Source organism: Anopheles bellator, chromosome 1 (assembly GCF_943735745.2).
Source record: "Anopheles bellator chromosome 1, idAnoBellAS_SP24_06.2, whole genome shotgun sequence".
Lineage (NCBI taxonomy): Eukaryota > Metazoa > Arthropoda > Insecta > Diptera > Culicidae > Anopheles > Anopheles bellator.
The window spans coordinates 17,269,966-17,282,642 of NC_071285.1; the positions used below are offsets into that span (position 1 = coordinate 17,269,966).

The 12,677-nt window shown below is 51.4% G+C and overlaps 1 protein-coding gene across 1 annotated transcript in view; it reads left to right on the top strand.

The window, feature by feature from the left end:
• The first annotated feature begins 279 nt into the window (after window positions 1-279).
• LOC131215133 (MOXD1 homolog 2-like) overlaps window positions 280-12,677 on the top strand; it is a 38,225-nt gene continuing 25,827 nt past the window's right edge. The window contains exons 1-2 of the mRNA XM_058209517.1: window positions 280-636; window positions 11,492-11,647. Coding sequence (XP_058065500.1) covers window positions 280-636; window positions 11,492-11,647 — 513 coding nt within the window. The remainder of the gene's footprint in view (window positions 637-11,491; window positions 11,648-12,677) is intronic.

The window sequence follows — 12,677 nt, forward strand, 5'->3', positions numbered from 1 at the left end:
TGGCCTCCTTCAGGCACTCCTTCCCTCGTTGGTTCATAATTAATGATTTAGATAAAACAACGCACCACCGACTCCGGCGTTCTATAAAAACTGATCATTGCGCTTGCATTCCGTTTCAGATGCCAACGTGTCGCGGTTGACTTGGCCGCGCTGCCATCGCAAAGCAGTGACGACGGAATCGGAGTGACGGAAAGAAAGTGTGTCCGGGTAGTGGGTCGTGCCCGCTTTCCCGAAGGAAAACTTGTGCTAAACAGGTGCGGGTGGAGTGTCGGTGCCAGAATGAGTGGCCAAACAGTGCACGGAGTGAAGAGCCGATCGGCACGGTGGGTTTCGGGCAGTGGCCTACGGAACGCCCCGTTACTGCCACTGGTGGTGCTGCTGCTGTTAGTTTACGGTGAATTATGCTCGGCATCGTTGGGCAATCCAGCGGGCGGTGGTGCGCACCACCGGTGGGACCATCTGGTGGACTTTGACCCGAACTATCGGCTCCTGTGGACGGTCGGGCCACAGGACATCACGCTCGAGATACAGGCCCGCACGCTCGGCTACGTCGGCGTCGGCTTCTCCAAGGATGGCACCCTGTCCGGGGCCGATCTGGCGATCGGGTGGATCGAGCAGGGCCACGTCTACCTGCAGGTAAGTGACGGGCCGCCTCAACAATTACATTATTCCACCACCACGGAATACGGGAACCGCGTTTTTGCCGGAACACAGCCCGGCGAAAGCGGCGTGGTGTGGTGAAAGTTTTGCATTTACAATTGAAATTGAGCATGAACGTAACAAAACCGGGCGGTCCGGGTCTCTCTCTCGCTCTGGGTTAGAAGAGCCGTCTTCTGTGGAGCTGGCCAACGAGCGAAACGGCCGAAGGAGTCTGTTTGCTCCATCACCGTCCCTTCGCTGATTGTGCGTCCTTTCGTCGGTATGAAGTACTGCGGACCGAAGGCGACTTCCCTCGGGCAGGATTGCGCCCGACTCGCTCGCTTGGCAGGAATAATAAATGCGTGTTGTGGCCCGGGGCCGTCTCGGTGTTTATTGTGCTCGCTGGCTGGCTGGCTGCCGGTTGTGTACTCTGGAGATTGATTTTTCTCCGCACCAGGCTGCTGTAGCGGCCATTTTTCTACTGCTCTGGCCTTGCTTGCGTTTAAGGAGCGATCTACGCCGCGGCAGAGGAATTAAAGAGCGACCGAGTGTGTTTATGGTAATTACGCGAACACGACTTTCGGGGAAAAGTTAATAACAAAAAACGGTCCATTTGCATATACGCGCTACTTCTGCGGATGATAAATGGCTTCCGACATTAAAATCTTTTCGAACGCATTTTTTAAACCTTGTTCGGGAAACGTCACTTCTTGGCCCCGAATTCTCCGACGGCTGATATTAATTATGAGCTGACCGGCTGACGGCTGCAAGTGAAATGTTCTTTTCAAACATCGGTCCCGTCAAACCGTCCTGGAGGCCGAAACTTTCGACCCGAAGTAATCCGTTGATCGGATCATTTAAGGGTTCCCGGACGGGCCGGGGGCCGCAACGGCATGCCGTATGTATCGCGTAATCTGATTATGATTTGAGGAAAACTACAACAACCTGTCCCGTTGGGTTTTTTGGGGGGATTTCTCGTGGGTGAAGCAGTTCTTTCGCAGTGCTTCAGTCCGGGCGGGCACGTCCGGGGTAAAGTTTGGTCCCCGAACACGAACACCGACCGCCGAGGAGTTGGGTTCCGTGTAGCATTAGCATAGGTGGGTCGCAGCCCCGAACCCGAAAGAGAGTGAGAGCAAGTTATCTCGTACGGAGGTTCCGGAGCCGCTAGCAGCAGAAGTTTGCTGGGGCCCCCTCACGGTCCGCCTTCAAGATCGTCCTGGCACCCGGGCCTGATGGATGCCCGTCGGGTCCCGGTACCTCGTATGCAGGCGCGCCGTTGTGCCAATGATTGTTGTTATGATTGTATCATAAATATTACACAAATAAACAAATTAATTCTCCCTACATCAACAGCAAGCCGGCGCCCGCGAGTGAGCGATGATGCCCGGAAGCGAACCGACCGCCCGTCCGTGTGCTCTCTTTGCATCGTTTAGAGTCGAAAGTTGCCCCTTTGCGTCGGGACGGGATTTCTGGGCTTGGGAAAGTTAGCCGTGCGAGTGTTTTAAGGAACTGATTTTTGGTCTGCCCGGGGGGGGTAATGAATGCCGAGAGCATCCTGCAACACGGCTCCACACCCACCGAGGTCAGTGGGCCATCGTTTGATAATTTGTCAACCGCTCGCTATCAAAACAACTCAGTTCGGCATGCTTGGCGATAGTTTTACCTGCTCCACCACCGACGGCGAGTGGTCATAAATTTCCCCCACCGTTCGGCCGTGCGGTCATAAATCAGTGCCCCGTGACCGCACCTGGGGTGATGGGTGAGAGTTTTCTTTTTCACACTTACGCCGTCGAACGCAGAGCATGTTGCGGTATGTTCGTAATGGGCGCGTGGCCGCGTAATGGGCCGTGTAAACAAAAATCTTCAGATGCCACAACAAATGGCCACCCATCAGAGGGTGTTTGGGGCCACCCGAACTGGGAGTGTTAAAATTAAGCGCAAAAATCGTGAGGATCCTCCGATGCAGGTTCTGTGTGGCGGCCCGTAACTTTAAGCTATTTTTTCCAATGGCCTCGACAAGGCACAAGGTATGCCCAAGAACACTCTAAACCAAAAAAATGGTCGATATGCGTGCCGGAGTCACTCCAACTTTTGCATCGATCGTATCAGGAGCCTCAGGGCGCTTCAGCCGAGAAACTCCTCCACAAAGTCCTGTTGAGGGTACTGCAGGGTCTTGATTCGGAGCTGCCGATAGGCAACGATTCCGTGGTAAAAGTTTGCAAGTAATAGTGTAATTCCGTAGCGCTACCCACCCCGACCGAGTACCGACAGGGGCAAATCGGTTTAACCACACGCATTCACCCCGTCGACGAGGACGACGACGCTGGCAGCTTGGGTTTCTGTTGCACGAGAAAAAATTGTTATCGTTGGTCGGTCGATTTTTTATGCTGCCTTCTGGCTAAGGGCCCCGAAAAAAAAAGTTTCTTATCATTTAAAGGCCAAACTTTTCGCGCCAGCAACGCAACAGGGGATTAGTGAAAGTTTCTACCCCACGTCCGGGTGGGTTGGCATGAAGCCGGAGGAAGTCCCCTCGGGCCGAAGGAGTCTCGGAACTGTGTGGCCCCACCTTGCGCCCGTTGTTTGCCTTCTGCTCACGGAGCATTAACGGGGGAGCGCGCGTACGGAACAATCGGCTGAATCGGTGCGCTCCGGCGGAAGTGGCATGCTAAACATGCGCCACCGGAGATGGGGTTGCCACGCGTAGGCTCCCCCTCCGGCGGGGGGCACAATGACATTTTGGAAGAGCGCGTTTTTACCTTCGCCAGGCCCGGAAGCCCGCAGGAAGCGCGACCTTCTCGGTGGCTGCTAAAAGTCAAAAGCTGTCAGAAAGCCGCAGAAAATTCGGTTTCGGGAACGGCTTCCGGGTGCGGTTTTTGTCCTTTTTCCCCAGGGCTGATGTGGCCGGTGATGGCGAAGGCTGTCATTTTTTTTTTGCACATTGGCAGAGCTCCCGAAGGATTCAACCTGCAGGTGAGGACGTTTTCCATTGGGTTCTGCTCCGGTTATCACCTTGACCAAATGGGGGCCCTCAGCCAGGCTTCCGACCTGGCTTCTAGGCGATTAGCATTTTCTCGTGCAGGGAGTTTAAGGACTGCCGGATCTAGGATCCAGTTCTCGGAACGAGACCAGAACCAGAGCTTTGAGTGCTTTCTGTCGTTGTCAAAGTGAAGATCAGCTTTCAGAAACATCCGAACACACAGCGATTCAGCACTTCCGGCGCAATTCATTGGCGTGAAATGGACGAAAAGAAGCAAACAAATTTAAAAATATCAAACTGTTTTAATCTTTTAGCGGCGAAATGTTGCAGGAACGCAGAAAGCTCCACCGGCGGAACCTCGATCCCCGGGAAAGCGCTGCAAATTCTTTATGACCGGCGATGGTATAGGCGAACCAAAAAAAAGAAGCCCGGCGAAAATAACATTGAATCAACAGCGTAAAGTAAACGTTCTGGCGGATGAAAAGAACCAGAGAGAGAGAGAGAGCGGAATGTGTATGGCCCACGGAAGGCGGTTGGCAAATTTAGCTGACGCGTTTGAAAATTTACATTATTAAAAAAGTGCTCCGTGCTGGCTTGGGCGGCCAGCCACCAGAGGGCCAGAGGGCCGCCGGAAAGTGCGGTAATCAGCGCGAAAAATTCGCTGATTCGTAGCGCTTTTTTTCGGCCAAAAAACCGTGGCCACCGTGGACACGGAACACCGTACCGGTGATGTTCGTTGGCTTCGGGGGCTGGGGAGTGTGGCAGCATTGGCGAAAAACTCCCGGCTACAGCGGTGGCCCCGGATCCTGTGAAGGGTGGACTGGCGTGGCGGAATAACTTTAAACATGATAATTAGTTAATTTTTAACCCCGATCAAAAAAGCGTAAAGGGTTCCGCCCACGAAGGGGGGCCTTCCCGGGCCCCGGGTTCATATTTTGCCGGGCGCTTGGCGTGGTGAAAATTGAGAACCAGCACCTGAGCGGCCTTAGATGGGCTTGTTTAATCTACCAGAATGCACGAGCTTTTAATCGGGGCGCACAATTGAATTAGCGGCCGCGGTCCCGGGTTGGGCGGTCTAATTAGTTGACAGTGGCCCCGTGGCCCCCGGGTACGGTAAGGGCACGGATACGGTGGGTGTCGGCTAATTACGCTACTTAAACACATCGCGGCGCGAGGGCTGGAGGTTAAAAACTGAGGAACATTCGAGTAGGGGCCAGCGAAGCGAGCTGGTCCCTGGAATGGTTTAAACCCGTGATTTACGTGAAGCGGCCAAAAGGACGAAAGGGGTTCGTAAAGAGGGTGCGCGGAGGGCACATTACGACAATCCATCACTCACCAGTAATTTATTGTACTTTTATTTGTAGCGCGCGAAGCGCAATGTTTCTTCAATCAAAGCCGGGCGATTTATGCGCTGACCCCATCGGGCGGAAAGTCCACACCCTTCGGTGGTACGTCCCGCGCCATAACTCCATAGCTGATGGGTCCATTTGCGGTTGAGCGTCTTTTCTGAATCACACATTTTCCGCGGCCCACATGTGTGCTCCGAGCGCGCCGGAACCTGGCGAAAGGAAGACGATAGCAATAACAATTTATTGGAATAAATGAAAAATTGTTGCCATATTACTGTGTGGCCGGGACGGAGATTACATTTATGGGGCGGCCATTTTATTGCGGGCATATTTTAAAAGCGCCACACCGGAACACCGGCCCAAGACGATAAGAATAAATAGATGGGCACTTCATCATCTCTATTGCCGACGCCGAGAACCAGCCGGAGTAGGTAGACCCGGATCCCGGGACCATCCCGGCACGATCCCGTAATGACTCGGGACCGGGTCGGGGGTCTTATTGTGGCCGATTTGGTCGATTGTGGCCACAGACCACCAGACGTCGTTCAGACGGTCGTTTCTTCGATTCCATTTGTGTTCGGTGCAAGATGGCCAGCGTGGCCAACATGATTTAAGTTTATCATGCAATTGAATCTGCATCGTGATGCCGACATTCCAGCCGTTCCAGCCGCACGTACTAATTACACGATGTGACGCTAAGCTTGACACGGTCTGCGGGGTCTGCCAAGCGCCAGCGCCAGTGCAGACCAATAAAAGTACGCAAGCAAAGTGCAACTATCGTTAATTATCCCAACCCAAGCCCCGACCCCGACCAGGCCGTTTACTAAGGTCGGGACCTGCATCGCTTTCGACGCGAAAATAAATAGAAACCCAGCACGCACGCAGCCCTTGACAAGGGCGCTGCAGGACCTTCGCAGGACCACGGCACGGCTCGGTGCCGCATTAAAATGTAAAATATGTGTTTGTGCAGGGTCTGTTGTTTGCGTGAGCCTGCCGCGCACAGACACTTCAAGACTCTCCCGACTCCGGGGCGTCGTCAGCCCGTGGCGTGTATTAGGAAAATGAAGTTGTGAACAGGAAACAGAAGCCTAATGAAACTAAACAGTTATTTGTGTGTACATACACCCGGAGGGCTCGGGGTGCGAATGATATACACGGCGCAGGTCCTGGCCGTGTTGTTCGCGTCCTCGTCGTCCGCAAAAGCCTGCTAGCAACTGGCCTAGGTTCCTTCCTGCTGCTGCCAAGGCCCCCGTCTGCCAGACGATACTTGTGGTCCTGGGCCTGGGGTCGTTGTTTGGGCCAAATATTCCGGAAAGGTGTCAGAATGTGCACCTGGAGAGGGCACGCAAAACATGCACCCGGCCGCCCGGGGGCCAGCCTAGTGTCTGCCACCGGCCTTTGGCCCATTTAGGCTTGCCTGCCGGAGTCCTTGGGGAGTTAGTTTTAAATTTTACCAGCGAGTTGTTGAGCATGTTCCCGCGCTCACTCGCCAGTCGTGTTCGATGTCAGCGTATCGCAAATCGCATTAGCGTGCACCTCGTAATTCGGAGTCAGAGTTCTGTGTTCCGTGGGTCGATCCGCTTTCTGTTTCTTCACCCTTCGGGCCGGGTGCGCGATTACTTTCGCTCGCTCGTTCCGATTTTCTTGCAACACTTACAGGCCAGGCCAGACACTTGGAAGACACAGGATACAGCATTCGAAACAAACTCTCTAAGCGGCCGAACTTTGATTACTTTCGTCCGAAGCTCTCGGAGCCCAACGGAGCGCAAACATCAGCCACCGACCACCGGGACCGGTCTCCCTACAGGATGTTTGTGTGGGTCGCAATGGAGTGTGGTGCCGTCGGCCCCGTCCGCCAGCGTCCGAATCCGGCTGTAAGCTTCTTTCGCTCCGAGCGGGACTTTGTTGTCGCTGCTAATAGAAAATGGAGCCATTGAAACGATTTTACGACACACTGACGGAAATCACTATTTTAACATTGCTGTATGTGAAAGTTTTTAACCCCCCTCGACACACACACAAAGGGAGGTCGCTGATGGCCATCAGGATCGTTCCCGGTCCGTTGAGCATTGTGTGCAAATTCGTTTCTCTTCCGCTCTCTCTCTCTCTCTCTCTCTCTCTCTGTGTCTGGCTGTGTGTTTAAGTAAATGGAGGACGTATTTACTCGGCTACTACTCGGCACACGATCCAGTGGCACGAGCTTGGGGCCGAAGCGCATGATGTTGTTGTAATATAGTTGCTAAGTACACTCGTAATAGCTTTTATGTCAGCAAGTTGAGATCCGCTTTCCGGGAAGACACCGGGCGGCATCGGAAGCCCCGTCGGTGACAGATACTCTAACGAGTGGGACAGGTTTCACTGCTGCCGTCGCCGAAGGATGCCGATCTTTTCCACAACCGGCCATCTGGTGTGGTGATTTGGTGCCTCGGAAAAGTTAAATTAATGCAAACATGTTGTTTGATATGAAATTTTAACTTCCTTCTAAGCGAACCGGAGCACCACTCCCTTGGGGTGATCCCGTTATCAGAGCGTAGCCGGAAGACCAAACGAGAGTGTCACCGACGCGAAGTAATGCCCGGGTCCGGCCACTTACTCACTTCACCTTGGTTGGCGACAGCTAAAAGCACACCACTCGATTAATGCACCGAGCAGCGGGGTTGTCCTTCGACGCTCTCCGCACACGAATTCGCACGAGTTTGGCGCACCAATTGATGTGAAAATAAATGTCATGATTTATGTAAACGAGTGCGAGCGGAGAGCGAGTGCGAACATTGGCAAACAAATTGCACACGGGCGGCGGCAGGCTCTCCGGCGGCATCCGGAAGCGTATGGAAATTATGCACTCAACCCGGGGCTGATGAGCTCATGTTGTATGTAGGATTTCTGCGGTTCACCCAACCGGAGGCACCGAAGCAGGAACTTGCCTCAAAGTAAACTATACACAGTCAAACACGGAACGAGTCTCTGCTAATTGCCTGCAGTTCATTGTGGCCGTGTGCGATGCGATGGTAAAATTATTCTGAAATTGGCCACCGGTGCAAAGAAGGATGAAAGGTGAGCATAAATATCAGGCGTCAATGACGTTGCCGGGTGTAATGTTATTTTTTGAGGTCACACTATTTGTCAAACATTGGTTGGGTTCAAGTTGAATTCCTTTGCACTTTGCACGTGATAAGCAGTGGCTCTGGAATTCGAGGACTCTCGGGTGATTGCTTCTCTGGAGGCAATGGTTCATGCGAATGGCCACTGTTAAAGCATGGCCCACTTAGAATCGGAAACAATTGCATGATTTCTAGCAGCGCCTCTTGTGGTCGGATTTCAAAAGTGTTGATAGTTATATCTTCAGTAAACATTCAACTTTCAGTGCTGAAAGTTTCATCTTAGTACGTGGAGTTTATGGAAAGTTATGCTTAATTGAACTCGAAAGAGGAAAAATAATTCTGCACAATCACGTCGAAAACACCACGTGGTCTACTTTAAAAATCTCAAAAACACAAAAATTTGCAAAATCAACTATATATGCTGTGCTTTACCATTTCTGGGCACCCAATACCGTAGATTAAAAGATTCAGAGTAGACGTCGTAGTGGAACATACAATCGGCAGCTGAACTGGAAGGTTTTAAGATCAATCGAGGCAAATTCTGGACTTTCGATTCGGGATATTGCAAAAAAATATGGTACCAGCAAAAGCACTGCCTGGGAAATCTGTCTACGAAGAAGCTACTGTTTTTTCCTTGCATTTAAGCATACAAAAAGGACACTTACACAAAATCTAGTCATTAAAACACGCACTAGAAAGTTGTACGAGAAGGTTATGACGAGGTACAAAGGATGCTTGCGTATGGACGACGAAACATACGTGAAATTTGATTTTGGACGGCTTCCTGGACCAAAATTTTATCTCGCCACGGCACGGGGAGATGCCCCTCCAAGATCAAATTTGTATTCGCCAATAAATTTGCGCAAAAATTAATGATATGACAAGGAATTTGCACCTGTGGACAGAAATCAAGGTTTTCATCACAAACACGACGATGAACTCAACTCTATACAAGGAAGCGTGCCTCAAAAAGCGAGTTCTATCATTTATTAAGTAACACAAAGGTCCGGTAAAGTTTTGGCCTGATTTGGAAAGCTGCCACTACAGCAGGGATGTAGTTCTGTGATAATTTTACAATAAGGTGGATTTCATCACAAAAGATATCAACCCACCAAGTTGCCCTAAACTCCACCCAATCGAAAATTATTGGGCAACAATCAATAGGAAGTTGAAAAATACTGGAAAGGTGATGTGGGATGCTGTAGAGATGGCGAGAAATTGGATCAAATTAGCCGCTGAGGTGGACCAGAAGATTGTGTAGAAAATTATAACGCGCATTCTAAAGAAAGTTCGTGATTTCATCCGATGACCGACATAATAAATTTCTGAAATTTTTCTCTTAAAGTACAATAAAATACCTTCAATTTGACACCTTGGTGTATTTCCTAAGTCAAACCAACCCAGAGATAGAGCTAATGCAATTGTTCCCGATTCTAACTGGTTAGGGAAAAAGAAATCCATTATTTGTAGGGAAAATTTTAATCTCTTGATCCGAATCTCTTATCCTGGATCGCAGAGTGCTATATTGCGCTGTCCTGATGGAACACACCATCTTTACTGTTGGCAAATTCTAATTGTTTCTAGTCAATTGCCAGCTTCAAACGGTCCACTTTACAGATCTTCATTTAGTGTTTGGCCATATGGAAGCAACTCAAAATCCATGATACCTATCAAGTCCCACCGCATTTAGACCACGATCGTTATTTCTGATGTTCGCCGACGGGTCTGCCAGTGCGAGGTACATCTTGAACATAAAAAATGTCTGGAATCAAATGTCAAATTTATGGCGGCCAAAGAATTTATTTTAGTGTAACTTTGACAATGAGCACAATCCTGAAATTGTTTGATCACTACAGCCATCTACCGAGAAAATGAGGGATTTCTTTCTCGTCGACCTAACGTTTTCTTTAAGGTTTCATTGATTCTCTCATTCGGTTGCTAGACTGTGCCAAATATTGCTCGATTTAATACCAAACCAAGAGGAGCGATCGTTTGTGTCAGGGAGTTATTAATGTTGCATTATGTGCGTGGCCAAATTCGGAACCAATTTTGGATACTAATCGACGGCAGCATTCATTATTATCGGCATGCGATTCCTTCCTTCGTCCAAACTTTCATCGTTCCCACATCGGTCGGATGATTAACTGACCCAATCACCCGCCTTCCAGACGGCTGGAAACTATCCACACGAAATTTGGATCTTAATCGATGTCGCTCATCATATCTAATCGCCCGTCACGGCCCAGTTGGCCTGCGTTTGCGTGCACCAACGCTTTTCGACCATGAACTTTGAACCTTCTCTGGGTGGATGGAACAGGAGCTCCAAACAAAAAAAAAACGACTCGGAAAAGCCCGGCCCTTGGGCACATCCGTGAACATAAATTATCGTCCATCAGTGGGCCAGGTCTTTCGCGGTCACCGCACGGCAACCGCACGGAGAAGGAAATTGATGTCCAACGGTGCCGGGATTTTTGGTGCTACCATGAGTGCTATAAAATAAAACAGCGATGACAAATTGTTGCAATTATTTCCACCATAAATCAAGCGTGAATAAACTATAAACGGCGTGGCGTGGCGCACCCTCGAGGGGCAGAAAGTGGCCACACCAGAACCATGCTTGCTTCAGAGAGACCCATTAGAGGCCTCTGCGGTGGAAAGTAATCGCCACCGAGAAGCGAAGGAACCGAGTAATCGAGTGGAACGGAAGTGGTTTCAATCCCGCGGCCCATTCGGTGACTCCGGAAAATTAGTTGCCAATCGGCGTCGGCGTTTCTGGCCGCGGAAATTGCAGAACACCATCATCATTCGCTCATTCGACCGGGTCAGTCCACTCACAAATTACTTCGCCCTTCGTCATAATGACGCAGGACGAGCTGCGTGTGTGTCTGTTCCGATCCCGGCCACCAATCACGCGTGAACAGCTCCAGCTGCGGCATGATGTTTATGACGAGCAATTTCCGGCAAGCGGGAAAACAATGCGTGCAAAAATCGGAAGACGAGCAGGACGTATGTGTCGTCTCGTCGTTGTCACGATTGTCTTGTCGTGCCAATGTCCGGCAACGCGTGACCGGAAATGGTTGTACCGAAAGGGAAGGTTTGCGCTAATTATCGACCGGGGTGTCCTTGCCGGGGCGTACGAAAATTCGACCAGATAATTGCACCCGAGCGCCCGGCCTCTCGGGAGCAGAAGCGGCACAGGCGAACCATTTCCGGTATGTGACACGAATCACATTGGCCAAACGGTCGACGGCTCCTTGACTCGCTGACGAGCACGGTTCGGTCGGGTTAGAAATGGTTGACACGGTTCGAATGAGATGCTGTGGTTTGTTGAACTTAAAACTACCGTGTAATATTGGGACATTTTCAAAAAGACATTCAAACTGGATGGTTAATTGTGAAAATTATTGTTCCTTTCTCCGTTTCAGGACCGTCACGTGCGGCCGGATAGTGACGGTGAACCGGTCGTGGACGCCTCCCAGGACTACACGCTGCTGCTGGGCTACGAGAATATGACGCACACCGTGATTAGATTTAAGCGCAATCTGGATACCTGTGATATGAAGGACGACTTCCCGATAACGGTAAGTTTGGCGCAGAGTCGAGAGTCGGAGCGAATCGGCAGCAGCAGCAATTCAGTCACGTACGCGTTCGCGAGCAAACTCCTCGAGCCACTCCGAAGAGTCACTCCACACAAAGTTACAAGTAGCCAATTTGGCCAACATTTTCCTTTGACATCTCGAGAGCCACTCGGGACTCGCGGCCACCGCAGCCGGAGTTGTTGATGCCAGCTGAACGGCAGTTCACGGCCCTACAAATGGTTCACCGGAATGTTTCGGCGCCAGGGCCACCAACGGGGCGAGATTCAAATTTAATCGTTTGCAAACTATTGCTATAAATCAGTTGGCACACCTCACGCCCGACTCGCTTCGGGGAGTTGTAACGGGGACCCCCAGCAGCAGGGACAAGATAACGATCGAACGAGGCAAACCTCAAGGGCCCCCGGGCCACGGTCCTCGGCCCAACACCTCCGGACCGGACCGGCCAGCTAATCGACAGCACAACCGCGCCGACCGACCAACCGACCGACCGACCGATTCTGTATCGAATCAGGACCATCACCGTCTTTGTCTCCCCGGAGGATGAGTCCGCCTGGGCCGACCTGAAACACACCGGCCACCGCCATCGATTGGCTGGTTAGATGGCGAGCTATTTGCATATCCTCGTCCTCGTCGTCGTCGTCGGCGGGATCCTATCACCTTTCGCTCGGTCGAAGGACTTCCTGGGCCCCGCTATACCATTGCACCGACGTCTGCAACCGGGACCATCCTTGGCTCTTCCCTAGATGAGAATGTGCTAAACCGAAGCCGACAAGAGCTCGATCAGCCCGCGCCCGCTACGAAAGAAACCTGCCCAAAAGACCGCTCCCGGTCCGATGGACGACAATCGTCCCGGAAGCGATTTATAAACGCAACATTCGGTGTTTCTTCTGCACCAGAATGCACCGACCATCGGGTCCAAAGTTTTCTTTTGCCCATTTCCGGCTCCGGTTCCGGGATCGGGGCGTTCGATTGGCATCCGAAGCCAGCGCTCGTTGACTTCTCGATGGTTCAG